This window comes from Triturus cristatus, chromosome 4_2 (genome assembly GCF_964204655.1).
Source record: "Triturus cristatus chromosome 4_2, aTriCri1.1, whole genome shotgun sequence".
In the NCBI taxonomy this organism is placed as follows: Eukaryota; Metazoa; Chordata; class Amphibia; order Caudata; family Salamandridae; genus Triturus; species Triturus cristatus.
This window is the reverse complement of record NC_140586.1, coordinates 259,885,094-259,912,102: the sequence shown is the minus strand read 5'-3', so window position 1 is coordinate 259,912,102 and position 27,009 is coordinate 259,885,094. Positions and strand designations below refer to the sequence as shown.

The 27,009-nt window shown below is 42.8% G+C and overlaps 1 protein-coding gene across 5 annotated transcripts in view; it reads right to left on the bottom strand.

The window, feature by feature from the left end:
- NR5A2 (nuclear receptor subfamily 5 group A member 2) overlaps window positions 1–27,009 on the bottom strand; it is a 325,502-nt gene that overhangs the window by 87,294 nt on the left and 211,199 nt on the right. For all 5 annotated transcript variants that reach the window (XM_085601455.1, XM_085601457.1, XM_085601456.1 and 2 more), the window contains one exon: window positions 5,716–5,835. In XM_085601455.1, coding sequence (XP_085457581.1) covers window positions 5,716–5,835 — 120 coding nt within the window. The remainder of the gene's footprint in view (window positions 1–5,715; window positions 5,836–27,009) is intronic.

Below are 27,009 nucleotides of genomic sequence, written 5' to 3'. Positions count from 1 at the left end.
TATTCTCCAATCCAATAATCATTCCAATATTTTACCAATGTGGTCCAGTTCACAGCCAAATTGTGATGATTTTGCAGCCTTCTTCCCTGAACAGACTACTAAGATTGAAACTGATCTCCAAATATCATTGAACCAACTTATAGTCGCACCCTAATCAACCCATCATCTCCCCTTCCCACGATGCCTCTTCTTCCTCAAGTTAAAACCCTCAAAAACAATGCCTACTGGTGCTATTTGAAAACCTTCGATGAAATCTTCACACTCAACATTCTTTCAGTGCTGAAACCATCAAACCACTTCAATGATCCTCTTCCTTTGAATTTCTTCATTGAGATGAAGGTGTCCTTACTCCCACTCTGGACCAAGATAGTAAATGCCTCCTTACACAAGGTGTATTGCCGGATTGCCTAAACTAGGGACAGGTTACTCCCATTCTAAAAAATCCAGTACAGATCACAAGGACCCAAGTAACTTCCGCCCAATCACTAACATCACAACTCTGGTGAAACTCCTCGAGAAATGTGCCCATGTACAGCTTTAGAACCATATAGATCAAATCTAAATACTTGACCAATTTCAATCTGCTTTCCATCAAGGTCACAGCGCTGAAACACCCCTTACCCACATTATTATGGATGATGCGTTGAAAGTGCTGTATCAGAATGAGTCCTGCCTTCTAATCCTCCTTGATTTCTCATCAGCTTTTGACATGGTCAAACATGACAACCTCCTTGACTTGCTTGAATGCAGAATGGGTCTATCTGGTTCAGTGTTAAACCAGTTTGCCTAATTTCTCCGCAACAGAACACAAAGAATTGAGGTCAACCAGTCCCTTTCTAATTCCAGTCCGACCTCACTAGGGGTACCACAGGGATCTTCGTTCTCTCCCATGCTCTTCAACCTATTCATGGAGCCTCTAACTTAAATTCTCAAGCATTTAATATCCACTATCACATGTTTCCTGACGACACTCAATTGTACCAGAAAATCTTCTCTTCTGATGATATTAGGTCACTTAAAACAGCTCTACAAAAAACTCAAAACTGGATGACTGCCAAACATCTCAAGCTAAACTCCCTCAAAACAAGCTCTGAACTGTGTACCACTCATCACAGATTCCTCAAGACCTTAGGTAGTTTAACTAGATAAGAATTTGAACATGAAGGGGCACATCAGCTCTGTCACTAAAGCAGTGATCTTCCAGATATGCATTCTAAGGAAAATAAAAATCCTTCCTCCCCCCCTGATGATTTGAAGTCTGCTGTTCAAGCTTTAGTCATCTCTAGGTTGGATTATGGTAGTGCAACTGTCTGCGGTCTACCTAGCGCTACAAGTTGGTGCTGCTAAGGTCCTCTCTAAATTCTGCTGCAAGGCTTATCACAGGATCCAAATGAAATTACCATATCTCTCCCGATTTGAAGTAATTAAACTGGCTTCCATATGAGGCTAAGATTCATTTAACTGCAGCAGGTAATATCGTATCCCAAATATCCACAGGACGGAACGCCGATAACACAATACAGAGCAACAAAATATTGAAAGGTAAGTGCATAAAGAGAGGTAAGGACTTACTATTCTCAACTCCACATTAACATACCATGAAGATATATGTATCACCAAGGTACATATATGTCATGTTAGGTATGGAAAATGTATAGAAACTTACCTTTCAATATTTTGACCCTCGATATTGTGGTATCGATATTCTGTCTGGAAAAAGGGTATTCAGCACATCTATTATGACTACTTTAAAATAGCCACCCCGTGAAGCTCCAAGCATGTACAAGTCTGCCTGCATTAACCTTCAAAGATTTGCACTTGATCACCCAAACATAACTAACTACCAAACGGGTTGTAACTGGAGGGACCTGTAATCCCCAAGAGAGAAAGCCTCTTTTTGTCTCAACCTCCTCATGTTTAAGAAAACATCCTCCATGAAACAAGCATTTTCCAGTAATGCGCATAAAATAAGGAATCCAACCAGGATTACACTCTGCTCCCTCTTTCACAGTGTTTTATATCTAACGTAAAGGAACGTATTCTGGACAGGCCCAAATTATTGACATCTGAGCACATGCCATCATGTTGAAGCAACTTTGTGATTGTTGATGCCCCTGCTTAAATCTCTCAAGGGACTTTCTGTTGTATGTGCTCTACTGTAAATGACGCTGACACTCAAATATGGGTTTAGCAGAGCTAAATAAAAACTAGCTGAATAAATAAATATATTGCCTACATTTTTATGACTTATAAACTGGGATGCATTAATAAATGCAGTGAAACTGACCCATTTATAGTGTGTCTCCTTTTCTAACTGCCAATCCCTATAAAGGAAAGTTAGCATGGAACCCAGGCAGATCGACGCACATCTTAATCTGAAAAATTGGGCACAGATTTATCATTATGTCACACAATGCAATGCAGCAAGGCAACTTGCTGCTCTACGTTACGTGACAGGGAGATGCAGATATGTGCTATTTCTGCAAGATATGGTGCAATCCTGTACTCTGCTTGCGCTGGTGCACTCAGTGCAGCCTTGCGCCAACACAGGAACTCCTGCACTGTCATGCAAGGGTGTCTGTTTTACAGGCAGGATTGCTTTTGTGCACATAAACAATTCTTGGAGGCATTTTTCAGAATGCAGCACACTTAGAAAGAGGAACCAATGAGGAGAAAAAAAGATATTTCCCCTCATTGTGCCTCTATTGGGAAGGCGTACTATTCTAATGCTTTCCCAATGTCTACCAGTGTTGGTAAATCTGAGAATGCATCACAATACATGGCCGGATGCATGGGAACAACCACGCTCCACCCATGGAACGCATTCCTGGCTCAGAATAATCCAAGGCTGCGACTTGCGCTGCCTTGCGTTATACCAGATTTACCAAGCCACGCAAGGTGCCGCTATGTGACATGGTAAATCTGATCCTAGGTTTTGTGTTGCTCTGCGTCGCCTTGCATGGTGCAAGGGTGACGCACAGGCTTGATAAATCTATGCCCTGGTATTTACTAAAATGCTTGAAAACAAAGGTTTGAAAAGGGAGCATTTTAAAAGAGATAAGTTCTAAAAGTATGAACTTGACTTTAAGTCATTGACAGGTAAGGGAACAGCTTTGGCTGGGGTTGAGGCAGAATGAGCTATGGTGTGGCTGGTCTTGGGTTCAGGGTAGTGTTAGGGTTACTATAAGAGCCAGAATAAGTATAAAGTTAATATGTGAATATGGTTTGATATTTTAAAGTAACAATATCGATCTTGTTATTAAATTACTGTAAAGAACAAGTGCTCCTTATTTTGACTTTTTTTTTAATTCCAAAACCATTTAAACTCAACATTTTTTTTTACACTTAGGATCTATAATGTTATAAAAAAACATTGTTATTTATTTCAACCCCTCGTCTGTCTGGCACTCTATCCGCCCAATGAAAGTTATCTGAAATTATTTCATCGTATAGATCAAGGATCACTTTCCATGGAGAGATGGGGTACTTCAGCACCCAATGCAAGCTACTACCAGTGGTATTCCTCCATTCTTTATTGCCACACTATATGGGTGATTCATTTCAGCCCCCCCCCCCCCGCCACAGAACACATTGGCAGTTCGGGCTGGACTGTTCCCATGAGGCACAGGGTCAAGACTGATTTGCATATGGCCATGTCTGAACTGGGGTGGTGTAGTGGGCAAAAGAACGATGGATTTAACCCAGATCTCTTGACTGGGGGAGAATGTATGCATTGTCAGCATTCCGTCCATCATTTGTTTGTTGTAACACAGAACACATTGGGGCCTATTCACAGAACTAATCTGAGATAAAATCCTAAACATACTACTTTCGGTATTCACAAAAGGCATTTAGTAGTAGTAAAGTTAGGAATCCTAACTTTACTAAATGCCTTTTGTGAATACCAAAAGTCGTAAAGTTAGGATTTTGTCTCAGTTTAGTAGTAGTAAAGTTAGGAGTCCTAACTTTACTACTACTAAATGCCCTCTGTGAATACCAAAAGTAGTAAATTTAGGTTTTTATCTCAGATTAGTTCTGTGAATCGGCCCCTCTAACTGTATATATGTCCAACTACTTGGATGATTTACTCGGTGCTAGAATTATTAAAAAAACACTCCTCCTCCTTCACTGATACTTCTTGGACTGATTAGTGAAGAGGCAGGAGGTATAAGGTCCTGCTAAACAGGGAGAGGATGTAGCCTGAGGGCTAGAGCGGTCGCCCCAAAACTGGGGAACCGGGTTCGAGTTTTGGCAGAGACGCTCAACATCATGTGATTCGGTGCAAATCACTTAATCTCCCCGTGCCTAACTAAATGAATGCTGCAATGCAAATGATGCTCATGTAAAGTGCTCTGATACCTACGGGTCGAGTTTGCGCTATATAAAACTCAGAGAAAAAAAACTGTCTTGAAAATGTCATGCATGTGACACTCTTAATTTTTTATACTCTGTCATAACAAATGTTGGCCTTTTCGATGGGCCCATAATGATTTTTTTAGGTGCATGGGGTGAACTCTTAGCTGGTATAGCAGTGGTCAGAGAGATGAGCCGGCTTTACTGGTGCCAGAGAAATGTTGTGCAATTGTCTACATGCCTTCTATGTAGTACTTCTGTCAACAAAGATTTTTTTGCACAGTTTGATAGCTGCTAAAATAAGCATACAGCCGAAAAGAGCACACGCCAACAGACAGCAAGCATTGGTAAAGGCGGTTTGTTGGTTGTTCACCTTTTGACTTTATCAATACCTATTTTGCACGTTAATACTTTTTACGATTTTATGACTACACAGGACACACGAGAGGCCTAGTAACAGTGTTGGGAGTGCTGCTGAGACTTCGCCTAAGTAAAACATTGAATAAAAGCTAAAATATATTATAAAAGCACACATTGCACCAATAATCCCTGACACTCTAGAGCAGTAGCGGCCCGTGGAGTGAGTGTCGCGGGGCGGTGAAGGGGCAGGGTGGGGGGTAATAAACTCCGGCTCATACCAAATGCGATTCAGTGCGCGCAATGAAATTCGTTTTATTTATTTATTTATTTACATAACTCCGGTCGGCCGTGAGCCGGAGTTTACTACCCCCCACTCTGCCCCTCCCCCACCCCACCCCACCGCTCCACGGCACTCCTTCCACAGGCTGCTACTGCTCTAGAGGACTACTTGTGAGGATGAGCACATTGTACAAGAGCAGAATGCTGTCACTCACAGTAAGGTAGGCCAATGGTTGAAGTGGGCTGACCCTGTGTCACGTGTTGCATGCAGAAGCAAAATGTGAATGGCACTACAGCAGAACAATGGGTGAAAAGAGACTGAAAGCCCCTAGTATGTAACTATGGACATATAGTATTTTTTAATTAAATTAAAAGGCCTGGCTAACACCAAACTGAAAAACAGCAATAACTGTAAACTTCCAGCCAAAGATCACTTAAGGACAAAATGCAGGAAATAACTTCGATTGATTGACAAGTACTGGATATCCACCACCTTTGCTATCACATCCTGTTTTCATAATGCTAAGTGCAGAGACGGTGTTTGCTCTCACAGTTGCCTCTAATCATCTGGCGAGGAGACGAGAGAGCAGCCTAGCTATTTGTGCAGTAAATCCCTGTGGTTGTAAGTACTCTGGCGCTTCTGCCTTTCCGACAGTACTAAATTCTCACTGTATTCCGAACGTTCAATAAAACGTGAGTGATTGGTCGGTTCTCGCCACTCACCTGTTGCCCGGTAACCAGCAGGATGGAGCCTTCCTTCCCGTGCACCACTTGCCGGTATATGTGGTCGAGAATTAAGAGTTCGCTCCAGCAGTTCTGAAGCAGCTTCATTTGGTCGTCAACCTGTATAAAAACAAACAGAGCGGTTGGTGTCACCTTTGCAGGATTCTGTTCAAGGAGGCATCTCTAACATCACAGAGCGCACTAGCGGGCATAGCAGGGCCGGCTTTAGATGGTGCGACCTGTGCAGCTGCACCTGGCGCTGAGCTGCGGGTGAGGAGGGGTGGGAGTGGTGCTGTGTTTCGAAATAACTGATGGCCTTAAGAACATGTGCTGCAGAATTCCTTGTGTGTCCATCAGTTTTCAGGCATCAATACAAATGTCAAGATAACTCTGGTGATTACTGGTCCTTCTGGAGAGAGACTGGAGTTTTGTCTAGTGGCAGTTTTGACTCATCATAAAGCAGGGCAGAGGGTTAGTGTGCCTGCTGCACCATGCAGATAACAGAACTGAGTGTGAGTGAAGTATGAGTAGCGCTATAAAAAGAATGAAATGCATGTGAGAGAGGGCTATGGAGACATGAGGGGTATTGTTGGAGGATGTTATTGAGGTAATCTGTGGAGATAGAGGTCGAGGGGGAACGCAAACAATATTGTTGCACTGAGTGCCACCAGCGCTGAAGCCGCCCTGGGGCAGAGGATGACAATTAGCGGCCATTCTGAGTAACAGCAATTTCTCACTCTCCGGAAACTCAATATTTACCATCCTGCAACTCAGATACTTCACTGAAAGTTGTGAGACGACGAAAGATGCTCTGAATAGGACACCCTTGCTTTGAGCGGGTCATGCAATACTCCTGCCACACTGTACAAGATGGGAGAAGGACAGATGAGGTCCTTTAGTGGGTCACCCTCTGCTTGGTGTATATGTGCCTCATGTAGTGCACTCACAAAGGACAGATCTAGCACCAAAGCAACAGAGCAGTGTACTGAGCGGAGTGGGTAGAGCTGGAGATGGTTGGTTAGATGCATAAAAGGGATATTGGGGGACCCTTTCCGTTTGTTCGTGAAAATGAACATATAGGTGGGAGGAGGGTTCTTGAGAAGTTATCCCTCCATCGATCAAAAGAAGTTACGTAGAGATGAGGTAGTAGGCAATGCTTCATTTTTTGAAACAAGTATCCCCCTATTCCATCAATTTTTAAAATTAATTATCCTTTATTTCTGAGTTCTTTCATCCTCACATAATGTCTAGAGTTTCCACATGTACACCACACCTAGGAATGGTTCAGTTTGGATTGATCGTGTAACAATTAACTAACATATTTAAAATGATGTTCCGGGCTTCTTTCTCCCACAGTACCTTGAAGTGGCCTTACAGCACAATACGCTCTGCAAAAGCATTATACATAACATCATATTCCCTTCAGCACTATTCTCTCCACCTTAATTCCCTCTTACTTCCTTCTAGCAGACAGTTAGTTAAACAGCTGCTGCTCATATCTGCTGTAAACATTACAGGTCAGGATTTGGAAACCCAAGTCCAAGCCAGCTTTACGTCGTTCAGATTTCAGAAACTGCAGCATTGTTAAATTGTCTCATAGTAATACTTTTTCTTTCCAGCACCTAGAAATAACAGAAGCACTATGTAAATGTTTATGCTATTATTATTTTTCTCCCTTATCTTAATATTATGGGCCTTATTATGATGTTGGTCGGAAAGCCTCCGGCCACAGTCAGAAAGCCTCTGACCTGAGGTCAGAGGCTTTCTGACCTACATCATAGGTTTCACTTTCGACCTCCGTATTACAATGACGGCGGTCGGAAGTGAAACCGGCCGCTCATTCCGACTGGTTTTCGACGGGCTCAAGGAGCCCGTCCACCAGTCGGAACCAGCGCGTAATCCCTTCAAGATAGCGTTTCCGCCGTCAGGGTTACAATGTCGGTTTCCCACAGGCTTTTCATGTTGGGCTTTCCGACATAGAAAGCCTGTTGGAAAGCCACTTTGAGGGCCCCTAGCTGGGCCCCCTTCTCACTGTGGTCTCCAGTTGGGGGTTGAGGGAGCACCACAGTGCCCTCCTGTTAATCTCTGCACCGGGTGGCAGGCACTGTGAGCTGCCTGCCACGCGGTGCAGGGATTAACAGAAAATCCAATTTCTCTATGGGAGCTTGTGCTGCAGCCAGTTTACGGCCGCAGCACAAACTCCCATAGAGGAATGGGAGTATGCGACCGCACGATGTGCGGTCACATTGTAATAGCGATGTTGGGACCATCGACCGGAGGTCAGTTGGTACGAAACCGCAGCAGTGTCAGGCGGACGTGAGTCTGCCCAAAATCGTATGGAGGCCCTTAGTGCTTTGAAGTGCCCTCAAAGCATCATAAATAGTGTTTCAGCAACCAACATGACAAGGCCTCTTGGTCCTGTTTCCAGTCTCCCTTCACTTTACCACTTTTACTATCTTTTATTTTTACATTCATCCATTTTTTGCCCCTTCCTCTGCCCTCTGAGGTGTCTCTAGGGCAGTGGAAGATCTATATGAGAAACAAGCATAACACCACTGTTCCCATTTCCCTGTTTCCTTTATCCTTCTTATGTTCCCTCATCCCTTTTCTTTCTCTGCTCAGTGATTCGAAGCAACCTTGAGTGAATGACGTCTATAAAAGCAGCCAACATGGCATGGCAAGATGTTCGCACCGTTCCTTGAAGCACTGGGGGATTCGCGATTATGATATGAAATACCACTCCATCAATCAACCTCAGTGCACGCCATCCTCATAAATGGACCAAAGCATCCCAAATATATCATCATGGGAACTTTCAGACTGAAGTATCTTATTGAAACATTGGACTGGCATGAACAACACCCAGACAACTCATCGTGCTGTGATGCCACCCTACTGGCAAAATGTGTGCTGTACAAATCTCAATTAAAAAAAGGCGCTGGCAAGTCCCTTAGGTCTTGCTTATGTGAAAGTTAGAGTTATTGGCGTTGTAAATGACAAATGACAACGTGTTATGGAGTGGAGTGAATGTATTTGGTGTGGAGTGGAATTATGTGGTTTAGACTGCAATTATTAGTCTTGAAATTGTGTGTTCAGTGGAATTATGTGGATGCTAATTAAGTGTTGTTGAGTGTACTGAAATTATGTGTAGTGGGATTGTGTGTCATGCAGTGTAATTATGTGGATTGGTATTTTGTGTTGTGGAGTCACATGTAGTGGAGTTTAATTATGTGTTGTGCTGTTGCATGATGTGGAATTCTGTGGTGTGGATTGGGTGTATGTGGTGTGTTGTGTAATTGTTTTGTTGACTTGAATTATGTTTTTTTTGTTGAATTGTGTCGCGTGGAATGGAAATGTGGGGAGTTGAATTGTGTGGCATGGAACTGTGTGGCGTTGAGTGAAATTATGCTGATTGGAATTACGTAGCATGATGTGGAGTGCATTTATGTGGATTATTGCCAGGTGGTTTGCAATTATGTTGTACACACTTGATAACTTCCAAACTAAAAGCTTTCGATGTTAATTGTAAGGATGGACATGTCATTAAGGTCTTTTTTGTAAATAATTTTATTGAGTTTGTTCAGAACAAAAGCTTGTATACACCAAAATATCTGAACAGCAATTATTAGGTGATAGTCAGTGAAATATGCAACACAATAGTGCCAATAGACACACACAAACATCCGTATATACGATTGAATATATACATATACAATATCACATAAGAGACAATGCCACATATGTCTAAAAGGACTAACAGAGAAATCAAACCATTCAAACCAATGAAGCCCAATAACGTCTTCCCCACATGCCACCCCCTCCCACTGCCCAGCACCAACAGTCACGCAATATGACATTTTCTGGAAGTTCAGTCGGTCCGTTTGAGGTCTTAACATAATTCCTTAATTTAGTTTGCTGTATCTTTATATGTAGTTTGTTTGGGAGGCGATTTTACAACCTGGACATTAGACGGCTGTCCAAGAGTTCTAAATAAGGTTTCAGGCGCAGTATTTGGGCGGGGACTGTACTCACTGCTACTTTGTTGCTGGGTCCTGCCCTTTAGCTAAACATACAGGCAGCTGCCATAGGGAGAAGGGGCAGGCAGAGGAGTGCAAGCTGAAGTGACTAGAAGAGGGATACTGGTATTCAGTAACTATAACTTATCCTGTTAATTACAAGTGAAAAAATATGGGGTCAATTTACTTTTTGTTGAAGTGTGATACTGCATGATATTGAAAAAAATACATGAAACTCATGAGAGGTTTCAAATAAAAAACAAATGTTTACAGCAGCTTCTTTGACTGTGCTCTGTACCAAATGACTAATATTTTAAATCTATTTTTTTTTATTCATGAGCGGGTGAAAAAAAAAACATACATTAATCCTGGATGTGCACACATTGTGCATCAGATATGCTTAACATCTTTACCTTGAGCTTATCACCAAGTGAAACAAACTAGCAACAAATGAGACATTGTGCAAACCTTATTGCATTATATTTTAGCCCAACAGGGACTACCAATGGCAACCTTTTTCTACACCCGCTATCATAAACCTCTTTCATCATCTAGGTTTCCCCCCATTATCTGTCGATGAGCGTCAACCGGGCGTTTCAATTTACGTAACAATTCTGAAGTGTACTGTGTCTCTGCAGCACTGTGTGCCATTAGTTACTATCATGATTAATACAGTATGTGAGGAAGTGAATTTAGGAAACCCCCAGAACCAAGTTACAGAGGTCACTTACCTGGACAGTGAGAACAGGCAGATGTCAGGTCTGAAAATAGTTGATGAAGTAGAGAAACATCAAGGCGCTGAGAAAATTATGGACTGTTAGTGAGAAGGGGGCAGGGTCTGGAGTTTTGTAGGGATGAAGCCAAATGAGTAGAATCAATAGTGGAGGGGAAAGGAAGCACATTTGCAGAAAGTTCCTCCTCCAATACACACAGAAGAGGAGGGACGGACATAAAGGGGGTGGGAAGTAAAAGCCAGGTTTCTACCTGACATGGAGACTGATACGCATCAGTACTCTTCCTAACCATAGGTCCTTCTCTTCTCCAGGTTGAAGTGCTAGAGCCTGCCATGAATTAGGGAAGTACCAGGAGCAAGAAGCACTGGGGAGGGATGTTAAGCATATTTGTTTGCAATTGCATTAAGTTAGCGGCACTTGCAGGTGTATGAAGCCTGTCTTCATTGCTTCTTTCATTACCTTTCGGCACCCTTCTTTCTGTGGACACAGCCTAAATTGCTTAAGAAAATAATGAATATGTTGTTTTCGGGCTGTTAGCTGTTCAAATACTGCCTTTTTGGAGCTGACCAACTGGGCGAAGGGGACGGGTTGATTATCTTGTGATGCTGCATGTAATGGAGTGGCCACCCTACTGTTGGAACTTGGGGTTAAGCAATAAGTCTCAGATTCTTCCATTGTGGCTGAAGTGAAGTTTGGTTGCCAAGTTGTTTGTCTGACTGAACTCTGGTTACCTAGTAATTTACGGTTCATGAAAGGTTAACTGAAGTCAACTGCTCTTAGGCAGACGAAGACTCTGAAGTGGATATCGCTGATGCCATTGGAAATGGGTGGTGCTTTGAACCCTTGAGAGACTTGACTGGAAGACTATTTTTGGCTGAAACTTCATGTTCAGAGTGCCACTCCATTCAAGTTATTGCGTCCCTTCAAAGTAGCTCAGCCCCCTACTCCCCACTCCTTCCGGCTCCTCTGGTAAGCTACGTAGAGGCAATGTGGTTAGTAACAAGGTGGTGGGAATCAGCTGCAGAACACTGTGCCCCTGCTCTCACCACCTTCATATGCCACTTACAGCCCCCTTTGATCCAGCAATGGTCAGATACATTTTGCCATGCCATCAACAATCAGTGTAAGTGAAACAAGCACCCCAGTCTTACAGTGTGTTGCTGGCTATGATGGGCTGCAATGGTTCCCGTACATCCTTGCTTTGCAGCCATACAGGATGGAATCAGCCGCCATGCTGCATCTCTGTGCCACAGTTCCGATGTGGACCTAGACGTGCATGTCGTGCTGTGCAGCTGCTTTCCAAGTGTACCAAGCCCTCTAAATGTCGTCCCTCAAAGCAGAGCATGATGGGAGCCCCAGATGGCCACCCCTCCAGTGTAAAACAAGGCAACTTAATGCTTAGAAAAACATGCTATGTTAACTTCAGGCGGGAGAAACCGGGGACCAGGGCTTTTTGAGAAGCTGATACAGCACTTCTTGTTTTTTTTGTTTTTTTCAGCGTCCGTGAATTGGTGAAACATGAAAGCGGGTGCATTTAAAAGGTACATGGTTTCCAAATTAAAATAATTAAACAAAATAAAATCCATGCAAACCCAGTACCCCTGTGAAAGAAATATAAAAAAAACCTATGAAGCGTGCTGATAAAACAAACGCTGTGGACTTCAAAAGCATATCAGCAAAAATGTTTGTTACACGTGCATACACACGCAAAATACAAATGCCATCAGGTGAGGGATTTTCACTCGCAAATCACAAAAACAAAACACCACATTCCAAAAACACGAGCCGAGAAGTGGAAAAAAAATTGTGCGTCAAAACTAAGCTAAATAGACAGGAGGGAATGAGGACATGTAATGGGACCAGTAGCCATGGGAGGTAGCCAAACACCAAAAGGTAGGAGAAATACAGCCAATGCACCACTGAAAAGCCAGGCTTTCAGAATGGCACACAAAAGAACCAATGAAGAACGATGGGCGTGGTTGAAGCCCACAGTGAAGATACAGCATGTTTCTAATGAGACAGCTCATGCGCTGCCTAGGTAAGACCTAAAAATGACATGTAGAAACAAAAGTTCTGAAAAATACTTCCGTACCCAATCTAAAACTCAGGGTCTGAGCGTGGAATAAGAGGAAAAGAGTATTTTGCACCTTCTTTTGGGATCCCATTGATTCCAATGTGGTCAGTAACTGCAGTCACCAGCCTTATACAAATTAAGAGTTTTGAGGGTACAGCGCAGATCAGTGGTTCATTTGACCGTTAGATTATTGCTTCCAAAATCTGCCAAAATTGCGGGCAAAACCTCTAGAGGGAAATGTGGAATAACAATGGGAATCAGGTTGAGAAATTACTCCAGTGATTCCCCATTTCTCAGTGAACCCTCTGGGATCCACTCGTAATATCTGATAGCTCTGCAGCGCCCCCACTGGGAGTTAACTTCAGAGGTTGGAGCCACCAGACTAAGCTATGGGTTCTCTCATAATGAAGTCCTCAGTAGTTTTTCATTTTTCAGGCCCTTTTTAAATCCAATTAGAATTTCAAAGATTTACATTCTGAAATTCATAGTAAGACCTCACATTTCCTGGCCTGTTCATTTATATTAAATCCACAGTCCACCTCACAAATCTGTGACTCATTTTGCAATAGATTTTCCCCTCACTATTACTGACGAAGAATAGCCATCTTGATTACAGAAACCTGCATTGGCAAAACCAATAGGTCTGGCCTATACGAGAGCTATTGGCTTTGGTGATGTGTTTCTGCCATGATGTACACCAGTGTGGCTGCTGTTTAGCATGGCTAAAAGTTTGTGGCATGGAGTGTCCTAGAGTGAAGTGGAGTGGAGTGGAGTGTCATAGACTGGATTTGTTGGAGTAGAGTGTTGTAGAATAGAGTTGGGGTAGTAGAGTGTCATAGAGTTGAGTAGAGTTCAGTGGTTTGGTGGCAGAGAGTGTTGTGGAGTGCTGTGTTATAAAGTGGAGCGGCATAGTGTGGAGTGGGGTGGAATCAAGTGGTGTGGGGTAGAGTGGATTGAGGTAGTGGGGTAGATTTGATTGGAGTAGATTGGGGTGGATTGTATTGAGTAGAGTGAGTTGGATTGGTGTGAGGTGAGTTATTTACAGTTAAAAATACCTCTGAGAATCCTTGCCTATGATTTTAATAATGGCGGCTCAGGATATGTTTAAAAAGTATATGTGTAGTGCAACTATTCTGGAATTATTACCATAAGTTGACTATGTGTGGCGGTCTACATGTTTCAGCCCGTACAAAAAGGTGAAAAGGGCTTTCTTCAGGACCAGGTGAGTGATATGTGAGTGGCAAAGGTGAATAGTGCCACGTGAAACCTTTTGTTATACCTGCACACGCGCTAAGGTGTGAGGTAAAAAAATTTCGGCGTACTCACAGACACTTGAAAAATTCAATGTAAGGTATATTAGGCGGGCAAATCGGGGCTCGGGATTTTCATCCAAGAACCAATTTGGTCTTGGTGGTCCCTCCGCTGCAAACCTATCTCGGTCCCTCGTAGTCACGCTTGGTGCTGGATTCTCAGAGGTATTTTTAACTGTAAATAACTCACCTCACACCACATTTATGCACAACACCTGCTCCACTGTAATCAGGCATGGTAGCACGACCGGGAGGCATTCGGCCACCCGGTTGGGACCCCAATGATGAAGCATGACACCAACTAGGATGGTGTGTGAGGGGTCTTTTAACAGCACCTAATGGGTCCATATTCTTACTACTCACAGTGATTTAATTTCATACACATAGTGGGTCCATCCACGCTGTAAAGAAGAGCGCCATGCAAGCCAACAAATGGTAAGCAAACGGGGGGCTCCAAGCCCTTATTGTTAGCAGCAATGTCTCGCAAGCGAGACCCATGCGGTAACGTATGCTGTTGCAGGCTCGACCCTAAAAAGGATAACACTGGTTCATGAGGGTGCTGCAGGAGAAGTCATGACACAAGGTAGAGAACTGGGGGATGACAGTCTAGACTTGATTGGGGACCTGGTAGAGGGGACGGAAAACTGCTGCCAAGTGGTGGCAATCCACTTGATGTCCTGTGCAGCTGTTTGCAAGTGGTACTTTGTGTTTTTTAAAAAAAAACAATTTAAGAACTGCTCAAAATGTGAAGCTTTTGAATGGGGTATGTAAAATTTGAGTAATTAGTTGTTGCATAATTATGTGAAATCTGCAATACCTACAGGAAATCATGCAAAATTACATGAAAGACAAACAAACATTTAGCTCTAAATTGTAGCACAAAATGCATCCTAACATTAATTTTTGACGTGAGCACGCCTTTTGCACTCAACAAATCGTTTCAAAAACGCAACAGCCATGAACAATAGCTGCAGACACAGCACAATTGAGCCATGAAACACAATGGCGTAACTTCGGGAATTTCACTTAAAATGCATAACGTGAAATTCATGAAATTGCGCAAGACTACATGCCTACATGGGCATAGCATAAATTTCACCTGAGCCCACTCAGGGCATTTTAAAGCTAAATTGCAAAATTGCAAGCCAGCTGACAGCAGATTAGCACATTTTTGGTCCACGGGTAAAGATGCATTAATTTCAGCAGTCTGTGGTTACTATGTGTTCCAGAGCCCACAAGAAATTACTAGAAAGTAGCTCAAGGGAAATACTTTGAAATATATTTTTGGGGGATCGCCTGCTTTGATTTTTATGGACGGTGAAACGAAGAATGACGACGTTTTCTGATGTCTTGTCAATTATTGAACCCTTCTGTACCGAGAACCCACCCCCTCGCAGACTGTGAAAAAAAAAACATATCAAATCATTCAGCCTTAATTATGACGAACGGAGAGTTTATCTCGGCGGCAGCGTTTACTCAGTCGCGTGGGCGAATATGTCCAACTATGAACACCGGTCGCATTGTTGGACTCTGACGTCTTCCCACGGTGCACGCCGTTAATCATTAAAAACGTGGGAACGTAGACGTCAGTAACCATCAAATGAGAGAAACGCTGCTGTTTTCACTAAAACAAATTGCAGTCTTATCAACAAATACACCTCTGGTATTGCTGTGAAGTCGCTTTTCACGATTTGTTAATCAGCATTTGCTGAAAAATCCCCTTTTGGGAGTATTGTTGACCAGATGTTAATCGGCTGGTCAAGACCCAATGGCTGCCATGTGGCTCCTCGGTCGTCTGCTGAACTTTTATGGTGTACATTTCATTTGATTCCAGCTGCATATTGGTACAGGTTATCAGAGTCAAATTGTGTCTACTGATTGCTTTTGACACTTTTAGTTAACCAGTAGAATGAACCGTTATATTCACTAGACTCACAAGGCCTGAATCAAAATCCATTTCCCGCCTTTAACCTGTGTTTGCTGCAGAAAATGGCTCCGTGCTTCCCCAAGTGGCTACTCAGCAGTTACTGCTTTGTAATTGTACCCACAACTGCATACAATTACGCATTAGTAAACTACACGCAGGGGATGGGACGGACAAAGCATTGTTGGGCTTGAGGGGTTCTGGACTTTCACAAACATATTAATTTGTTTGTATTCACAAATCCATTTCCTTTCCCACCCTAAAAAAGGTCCAACATTTACTCAAAATATGGTTGAAGTAAATCCCCATCCAGGATGTAAAAAGGAATGAATTATGAACAATGCTGGTGGAGGTGTAAGGGGCAATTTTCTGCTTTGGAAAAAAATATGTTCTCAGTAAATAAAAAAGAAATTAAAAAAATAAGGAATGTGCTATTGCACATTGGGATTTGATATCTCCAATGCAGAACTGCACAATGCATGCAGATTCAAACTGGTAAAGTGCCTAAGACTGAACAAGTTATGACTTGTCATCAATGTACCTGAAGACTTGTGATTGGTGCAGCTTTACAGACCTAACAATTGAAAGCCCCTTGGGTTTCAAAAACTTGCAAATGTACACCTGTCCATAGTAGTATGAATACAGTTGTAGATTTAGACATTTTCTTTGACTATTTAACCTACATGACGGAAATACCATGTGCTAAAACTGCATTAAGTACAAGCCATTTGTAAATGGTCAACTTTGAATTTCCACCAGGGATTCCATCCTGATGTTTGACTTGGCACTTATGCAAAGAGCAAGTTCTATGCTGAATGTTTGCTGCTGTGACCTTTCACGTGTTAAGCTTTGGTGATTTGAAGGCTTGAGGTGTTTAATGATATTGAGGCACTGTTCAATGCAGGGCACACCTGTGCAACAGAGTTTTGATTTTGAAACATATAGGCCTGAAAAACAGATTGTATACTGAGCACTCGCTCTGGAACTATTTCCGGCAATCCTTACATTTGTTCAATTCTCATTAATAAAAGCCTTGATTATTTCATATTCTTGCACTTTAATATGTCCGAACCAAACAATTGCCTTAACTCTAATTTATCACACTAGACATGTTTCAGTGGAAACTTCCACCCTTCATCAGGAATAATCTCCTAGCATGAAAACACTACTGAAAAAGAAAGCAAAGATAAATATATAATGTATATCATCATTACAGTACATTACCTCCATAAATTCATGAGCATAAGGTGTTACATTTTTTTACACACAGATTCAAAAATATGAGCTCCTATCACTAAAAATAATTTATCTACACACTTTGCTCCACCCAAAAAAAATCACTTTTAATGCTAGGGCCATACTTCAGGGAATTGTTATGGAATTCATACTTTACATATGAGTCCCAAGGTGATGTATTTGACTACCAATGTGGCTTTGAACTACACCCATATCTACACATAGTTGATGCTTTACTTAGTTTACAATAAACAATTAAATAAATAACTTGAAAATGTGTGAACGGGAAATCTAAGTGATCAACTAAAAGCTTTCTGATTTAACAGCAAAACAAAACATAAATGAGAACAGATTAACATGGAGAGATGAGAAAATATACAATATGGGTCGAAAGTATCAGGCCTCGGGCTTTGAGTGTTCATAATGACCGGGAGAGAGGTGGCTTCCCTAGCCCCAACATTCCAATGTTTGTCTTTCTGTTTCTCTCTTTCTACTTTAGAGCACGCTACTCTCAGTAGTAGGCTTGTTGTACTACCAAATGAGATTTTCTACCTGTATACTAAAGTGGTTTCAAAGGCCCTCTCCACTTCATGTTGCACTATCTATGGCTCCGGGTATAATTTGAGAAGGTATCTTTTCCCAATCTGTAAAGCCTGCAGCAGCGAGGTCTAATTAAAATGTAAACTATGACCGGAGTGTCATGGTTGTAAAGTCAGATGACTCAAATTTACATAAAGTTGTTGTTTAAACCTTGCAAGCTTTGAGAAGTGCAAAATCTTTTAAGTTTACATAGAAAAGGAGGCTGCTTCAGATTGCATTAGGTGCAGTGAAATACTGTTCCTGCTGCAGCAAAGGTCTGTACAGGCATCAGGGAGATGTGGCTTCTTTGCAGGAATCCCTGTCCTGCTTTGAAAGCCCCACCCCCTGGATAAAGTTCCCTGAACTTTCTCATGCTTAAGGTGACACCTTTGACCATAGAGCTTCTCTCTACCATACTACCTGCCTGACTACAGCGTTATTCCTTCCCTCTTCAGATCTTTTGACTAAAAACAAATCATTGTTTTTCGGAGGGGGTGGGGCCTCATGCCAAGTTGTACCTAAGAGGCACTTCAGCCTCTTCCAAATGAAAAACTTGCTGAGCCTGGTGCCGAAGTCCTGAATTGTTTATAGCCACCTTAATAGACATTGACAGTTCAATGCTACAAAAATCGAGCTGTAAATCCACTCTTTGCAGTGGGTTCCAGCCAGAAGCGGCTCGTGGAGGGAGTTCGGTGGGGCAGTGAGGCGGGGGAGGGGCAGGGTGGGGAAATGTAACCACCGGAATATGGATGAACGGAGGTAAGTACACATTTAAATTAATAAAACAAATTCCTTTGCGCGCGCAACGAAATTCGTTTTATTAATTTAAATGTGTACTTACCTCCGTTCATCCATATTCCGGTGTTTACATTTCCCCACCCTGCCCCTCCCCCGCCCCGCCTCACTACCCCACCGAACTCCCTCCACGAGCCGCTACTGGTTCCAGCTCGTTCACACTGCCACCGTGTGTTATCCGCTCCTCACTTGGCTGCGTGCCGAGCGGTAGGGTGGTGGGGCCGGGTGGTGTTGGGGGATTCGACAGAAGACCACGAGAGAAAATGAAATAAGTTTTAATTTTCCCTCATTGTCATCTGTCAAAATCCTCACCCCCCCCCCCCCCCTCCCCTCCCCCCCAACCTGGGAACTTCGCTCCACCGCTCCTACCTGCACGGGCCGTGGCTGTGCCAATATCGAGGACATACAGTGGCACCGTGTGAGTTGGCAGGTCTGGCTCTTCGCCACTGCACTTCGAGGGCTGTTGTCCTCCACAGCAATTCCTGATGCAGGATGTTCTGACTCTGCCTCGTGATATCGATCGTTCTACCTGGGAAACTTCGCTCGACTTTAGAGGCCTAAGAACAACCGTTGCCCATCCTAAGTCCTGCAAGAATGATATTGTGAGTTGGTGAATGCGTACCTTTGTTTGCTAGGGTGGTCACGTGCTTGCCACGTGGATCCCTAGCTATAGTGGGTTAGCATGTAAAATAAACCAAAAATAATTTCTATAGGCAAGAAGAACTTATTTGAATTTTCAGATTTATTTAGAAGTGTACTAGTAATTGGAATTCAATGAGTGTATTAAGGGCTGAAAAGTGGAAATTCATGTGTGTCACTGTCCGCTGGATACACTGGCACTTACTTACATGCAAGGAATGGGCAGAATAATGCAGCTTGCTTTGGTGTGATCAAAACTGCATTATAACAATCATGCCTTATCTTTGAGAAAAAGGGGGATGTTCAATTGTATTGCAAGAGTGTCTTTGGGAAGCCAGACAACTCTGAAAGCAGTTAAACACAGATGCACAGCGCCCTCTTTAGGGTTAATGACTTGATGTTGTTGCCAGTGAAAATATGTCACAATATGCACTGCTGGTTACAGTTTTATTCTTCGTGGAATCACTGTGCTGATTTTTTATTTGCCAAGTTCACTTTGATAATATAGAAGGTCAGAGAGAATTTTCAGAGCCTTAGACAAAATTATTTTTTCCTATTTACCTGCTCCTTTTTATTACTCATACTAATATACCTTTGGGGTCATTTATTTCAATATGGCGACCTCTTGTGGCCCTTTGTGGTGCTGCCTTAAGACAGCTCTCTTAGGTGTCCTTAATTTAGCACGTCTTGAAGTCAGACCTGTCCAGTCCTTTCTCTAATATCACATGCGCCTGCAGTGATCTATATTGGAGCACTTTAAAGGGGGAGTCCTTCATTGTTTTATGAGCCCTTTCCATTCTCAGAGCTCCTTCTTGCCTTGGGGGGGATTCTATTGCCAGTAGGGGGGAGCATACGAAACAAACCTTCCAGGGGAAGCGCAGTATGTAGGCTGTCCTAGAAGGAGAGGTTTGCCATGGAGGTCTCCTGAACTATCACTTTGAAAGGCAGGTTGGGGGACCTTAATGGAGGATATCAGTGCCCACCCTGTTGGAATCAGTGCCAGGACTCACCCCTCCCAGACTTTGAGCAGGGGTCACAGTCTATCCTGAAAGGGTGGTGAGGCTAGCAGCATACACTGACTGGTAGGTAATCATTGCCACCAATCTGTCACTTTACGGTGGCCTCTGTGGGTAACAGATGTACACGCAGGGACTCTGTGACAGCATTCTAGAGCATGAGACCTGCTCGATGATTGATTGGTGTCTTGTGAGTTTTGTACCAGGTACAGAACCTTTCCCACTGGCAAAGGATCCCTTTTATTGTTATATCAACCAACTAGAACAGGGGTCTCTCATCTCTTCTGTAATAAGATTTACTTATGTTCAATGAAAATCATACTGAGCTAATTATAATATTAGTGTGGTATGTGCCTGTGCAGAGGATGTCTGCAGCAGAAGTCAGTGCAAAGCTCCACTAAAGCAGAGTGTTCAAGGCACCATTTCTGCTTCATCGGTTATTCATTACACTGTGTTCTGCTTCCTCTCTTTTCTACTGTTTGGTTAACACTTTGCCTTGTCGCAATGACAGGCGCCTTTACTTGCCCGCGTGGTGCCAACTAAAGGTTTGACATCACACGATCAACCACAGAGTATGTAATGATATGATGGTGTGTACGGAAAAAAGAAAGATGGAGGCAGTGATTTCCTCATGCTTAGTTGTGCAGCCTCAACCCTACTTAACATGGAATTTGGTGTATGGAGTCTGCTGATTTTTTTATAGTCTTATAGCCCTCCGTAGTGGGCTCTACCAGCCATTGAATTTCTGCTCCAGCGTTTGGTGAGAGCTTTTAATAAGGGGCCGGGCCATTAATGGCTGGTAGAGCCCGCTACAGAGGGCTCTAAGACTTTTAGCACATTCTGCCCCTAGAGGGCAGAATTTTATAAGTTGTAAAACAAAGGCAGAGGTAAAAAATTCTCTCGGGCTCCGTGAGGCCTTTTGTTCACATCAACAGCTGTGAACAATCATTGGAATGTTGGAGCTCCGGTCTTCTATCGGCCACTAGAATCCCGGAACATTCCATTGTTTTCAATGGAGCTCCCAACATTCCAATGTTCTAATAGTGCTGAGAAGGAATATTTTACCATTAAAATCTGTTACAGGAGCTTGGAGTGGGTTGGCTCCGAATATACTGTGTGATCTTTGTTGGGACTCTATTCAAACTCTACAGCATATTTTATTTGTCTGCCCTTTACCGCACTTCAACAACTTTGTAAAAAATGTTTTAATTGTTTTTAGTGAAGTTAATGACAATCATACAAACATTACCGATTGATGAATTGACTGGTTACTCATTTCAATAGCACATTTTACAGGGGTTATCAAAGCAGTTACAATAATTGTTCCAATCTCTGTCCATATCTCTTCGCATTTCCAACTCCACCATTGGGGATATACATGAATGAATGAATGAATGAAGCAGATCTTATATCGCGCGGACTTAGCCCACGATAAACATTTCATTTGGACCATTTTCTGTCCCATTTTTTGGGGCACCCCCGGGTTATGAAAACTTCTTTCTCCGCTATCATGCATCTGTCTAATTCTTTCAACCACAGAGAAGTGGAAGGTGGAGTCGCTCCCCCTCACCCTTTAGCCAGTTCCCGCTTTACCAATGTGTATCCTAACGTCACTAGCTGTTGTTCGATTTCAGTAAGGTCGGTAGCGGCCCGATATTCAGTAATCCCAGTTTTGGTGTCAGTATTACCTCCTTACCCAGTGCAGTCTGTATGTGGTTAGTGGCTTCCTCCCAGAGATGATGAACCTCCGGGCATTCCCAGATAGTGTGATAGAAGGTGGCTGGCTGCCTTCAGCCCCTCAAGCAGAGGTCATTCGGTCTTGTGCCTATTTTAGCCAAGGTTATCCCCGTCATATAGGACCTGTGTAAAATCCTGAGCTGTATCAATCGAACACTTCAACAACTTTTGAAACCATTGTATTTGAAATATTGGGTTTGTACGACAATAGAAACTATTATTTAACCTCATGAATGAATTACTGTGTTTTAAAATTTCAGTTTTTTTAAATGTTTTTAAATATGTATTGATTATGTATTTTGTATATTCTAAAATGTGTATTGCATTGTAGATCTAAATCCTAATAAACAAAAAACAACTGAGTACATAATAATTAAATTACTTGAATGCATTTCTGTGTTACTGGGAGAGAAAAAAGCAAAATAAACAAAACAACCAGAAAGAGGAAATTGCATGAGATTTTGCTTGCGTAATAACAATTTCGCCCGGGCCTAATGTCATCCAGCAAAAATATTTTTCTGTTGGATCTGTCTTAGGTAAAGACCTTCACTCATATTTGAGCTAGAAATCAACAGTTGGACACTGCAAAATGCCTACATGTCATCTCGGTCTGTTTTTCATGGCTTTGCACTGCCCATTCCTGCATTGAACCACTTAGATCGTTTGACGGTGGGAACAAGAGCGGCAGAGACGGTCATTATTTCACAGAGGAGACGGAAGCCAACAACACAGTGAGTGAATTCCAAAAAATACAATCATGATGGAAAGAGCATGCTGAATGATGGAGGTAGTACATGCTTTTGGAGTGAAGGCATGATCAGTTACTGTGAAATGGAAACTGTACCGTGGGCGTTCTCTGCCTCACTATTCACAGATTGTAGCCTTTGTAATTGATCGTGTAACTCAAGATTGTGATCCGATACCAGCCTATGCTCAGAGGTGTCAGCCCCTGGAAGACCTTACCTAAGTCTGTCTTGAAGTGTGGCCTTGCCAGCTGACTCAGTGAGCTATATGACAGCTATGACAAAGGGTTCACGCTTATTTGGAGATCCCTTGGCGTATAAGACCTGGTTCAGAATTATTCAGGGATCGCTTCATCTTGTGGAAATTTAACATTAGTTTTAATTTGACTAGTAGTGCAAGAATTAAGGTCTTTGAGTACCAAATTGGTTGTATGACACCATGCTGAAGGCAAATAAATTGAGCTAAAATTATATCACTTTCCATACACTACTGACCATTACTGCATGTTGGTATGTATGTTATTATATCCACTTGTCATTGTCTCTGTAACTCTATAAACTATTGTATTCATCTATTACACGTACTAGTACTTAACTTGGGATGCAGAGGTGTGACGATGTTATGATGAATGCGCTATTATTGTCATGAACTATAATGCATTCAATATAGTGGAGGCATATATGGATAAAGTATCCCCTACCTTACATTACAAGGGTATTGCAAGTCTTCTTTGAAGTCTGTGACCAAATAGAGAAAGGAGGCCATAGTCTAAGTTCCTTTACAAGGTCACAGAACTCTGAGTGCCTTGCAATATCCTTTTAAATTAGGGCAGAGGGTATTTTATTCCCTATAATACATGGGCACCACATTTCCCAAAAAAACCTTGGGGTCTTGCTCTTACATATGAAAGAGATAATATGGTTAGATACATTTACAAATACGCCAAAAATGTTCCAAAAGTGGCATTAAAAGCATTGTGATAACAAAACTCTGCTCTTTGTTACATATTTACATACACTCCCTACATTTGTGAAATTCCCAATTTTTGCAATACACAAAATTTCTTGAAATTTTGCCTTACTTGAAGATTCTTGAAATTCCACATTAAGTGATTTTGCCGAGATACATTTTGGTTTTATACTAATCTCCTGCAGGTATCTTGTGTGACTTATTATGACAAGTATGCTCTTGTTGAATAGTTCAGAAGTACCAACAAACTGCATTTCATGCCATGGCATAGTTTTGTGTCATGTTCATACAATTCCCATAATTTCTGAAAAAAGTGATGTCATTCATCCTAAATCAAAACCCAATGTATTTTCTGTTTCTGCTATTGCCTTCACGATCCATGAGCCGAGGGGTAGCAAATCAGGGCAAGAAGAGCCAACGACCAAGTCAGTGTTAGCAGTTCCTTCTTCATCTACCCATAATTGACTACCATGCAGTGGCAGCTACAACTATAAAATCATGTTTAACTCACCATATACTACTCCCCCCGGTGTGCACCACTCTCTTCAATCATGGTCCCTGAGCTGAAAAGGGAAGGACTTCCTTCCTGATCAGTGAACACCAATACAAGCAATCCAGGAGCTGCTGCTCATGCTGAGAGCAGCTCCCCAATTGGTGGGAGCAGGCTAACCTAGTGCTCAATTTGAGGTAGCAATTCCCGGGCTGTTTCACTGCCTGGGGATTGCTGGGTTTACAGTGCACTTGTTGGGCTGGCCGTAGCAAAAAACGGCTAACCCGACATGCGCACTGAAGGGGGAGCTGTAATCCTGCAATTGCAGGATTCAGCCCACCGACTGCCCTCGCACTGCGGAATTTAAGTAAAATGGCATTGACATGCCATTTTACTTATTCGTTTGTGCCTCCTGCATTTGCAGCAGGCAGGCAGACGCTCCTCCGCTCAAAATGAGGAGCCGCCCCTGCTACCATGGTTTGCAAAGAAACCCTCAGGGTTTACAAGCAAAAACATAGGGATAGGAATAGCCGACCCTTGCTACCACTGAATGTCTTAGGATGAGACTGATTATTTGAAAATGTTTGTTGTGACTTATGTAATCGTTATAGAAAACTGATGTTGTAAACCTATGGTAAAATCTGAGTACTGCATGAGGAGCATGTGGGTGGGTAGTATGATGTGACATAAGGAAGGTCTGCCAGTTTTCTTCAGTAGTTCCTTAAATTCACACACAGAGCTGTGAGCTTGCGGTGTGACTGCTCAGTGGTCCGCACGCACCAGCCAGCCGCGGCCCCTGCAGGTAAGAGAGGTGGGGCCGGCTGGGGGTGATTTTGAGAGATGACCACAAGGGAAAATTAATTATTTATTTAATTTTCCCTTGTGGTCGTCTTTCGAAATTCCCCCCAGCCGGCCCCACTGCCCCACCCCACTTACCTGCAGTGGACGTGGATGGCACCAGCACACATGAAAGCCTGCAGGATGTGACAAAGCTTACATCAAACAATGCCAGTTCCATCGACTAGTTGACACCACACTTAGGAAATGTTGAGGAGAGTCATAGATAACATTGATAAAAAGGACTGTGTGTCCTCCAACCTGGTGACCCTGTTATGTTCGTAGAAAAAAAGAATTACCAAAGGTCAGTCATGGCTGGCCATTACTGAACCTGGTAATTGACCATGCATTTGATCACGAGACCAGGTCACGAGACAATCACTATCCGTGCCTGCAGAAGCATCAGCTGCCCACTAGGTATGTGGAATTCCAACAGAGGCAGGATGTGGAACAAGCAATGCTAAGGACATCTGTCACAAACACCTAATTTCCATGACAGACTGATTCATAGAAAGCATGTGTTGAAAGGAAGCATCAAACCAAAGCATTATTGTATTTTCTCCAGTTTTTAATAAGTTGTATTGCCTTGTACGGAGGGCATTAACTGCAATTAATTGCCTGCATCACATTTATGGTCTCAGGATAATATCACATTATGAGGGAAAGGGCAATTTATAGTTGTTGACACACAGTAACATTTGGACATGAAGGCTACCAGCATCGGTCAACCTAATGTTGCTCAATACAAGTGGCGGCCGGCACAGGTAAGAGCAGTGGAGCAGTAGGGCAGGGCGGGGGTCAGGTAGGTGGACATATGACGGGATAAGTAAAATTACATACATAAAAAAATCAAACCACTTACTTTGCACTCGCCCCATCGCCGATACGCAAGCGCAAGGTAAGTATTTTTTTTTTTTTTTAAATGTCATTTACTTATCCCGTAGTATGTTGACTTAACTGACCCCCACCCCACCCTGCCCCCACCCCGCCAGTCTTACCTGTGCCGGCCACCACTGCATAGTACATATTTTTATTAAGCTTGCAAAAATTAACAGCTCAGTGGGCACTGAATGGGTTCAAGACTGGCACCTGCAGGTTGCACGTGGGTTCCAAACCAAAAATGTACTTTACTAGTACATTTTTGGGGCTTGGAATCCCAAACCCTGTGTAGTTATAAATTAAATTAATCCTCTTGTTCCATTTTTCAGTTGTGGTTACTATGCACCCTTTGTCCTCAAAACCATGTATTATTTATTTAAAGAACTTGTAGAGCACGCAGCTACCCCAAAGGGTCTCCCGGTGCTATGTTATGTTATGTTATAGGGGTATTTGTTAAGCGCACGGCTACTCCATGGAGTGTCCCGGCGCTGTCCTGATCCCAGAACAGAAAAGCTAACAGTTAAACAAGACCGCACTAGTGCTGGAAAAGCCAGGTCTTTAAAGAGTTCACATTCTTGTCTGAGGAAGAAAGGAAGACTGTTCCATAATTTTGCTGCTACAACTTGAAAAACGCGGCCACCTTTGTAAGAGCGGCGCTATTGGGGGACAGTAGCAGGATGGCAGGGTCTAAGGAGGCAGGGTTTAATCAGGGCTGCTAAAAAGTAAAGTTTTTAGTTTTTTACGGAACTGAAACAGTGAGTTACAGGAACTAAGAGAAAGCAGCAGAACGTTCCAGAGTTTTGGGCCCAACACAGAAAAGGAGCGACCCTTAAGACGAGCTCTGAGGAACCTAGGCACCGAAAACAGAGCGAGGTTGGCTGATCTCAGCTCATGGGTGGGGACATATGGAGACACCAGGGCCTGGATATATGAGGGAGCGAGACTGTGTCTATTGCGAAACATGTAGCACAGGGCCTTGAACTTGATCCGTTTGTCAACTTTTAGCCAGTGCAGTCTCTGCAACAGGGGAGAGAAGGACGAGAAACTCGACAGCTGAAAGAGAAGGCGGGCAGCCGCATTTTGGATGATATACAGGAGACGAATTACAGCTTTGTCAGCACCCAGATAGAGGACATTCCCATAATCCAATCTGGATGTGACCAGGGCTTGCAGCACAGTTCTCTGAGCATCTGGGGGGGATCATCCAGAGTATTTCCTTAAGTCATTTCAAAATGGAGAAGCAGGAGGCAGTGAGCTTAGAGACCTGTGGTGTCAAGGAGAGATTTTTGTCAATAATGAAACTGAGATTCTTCAT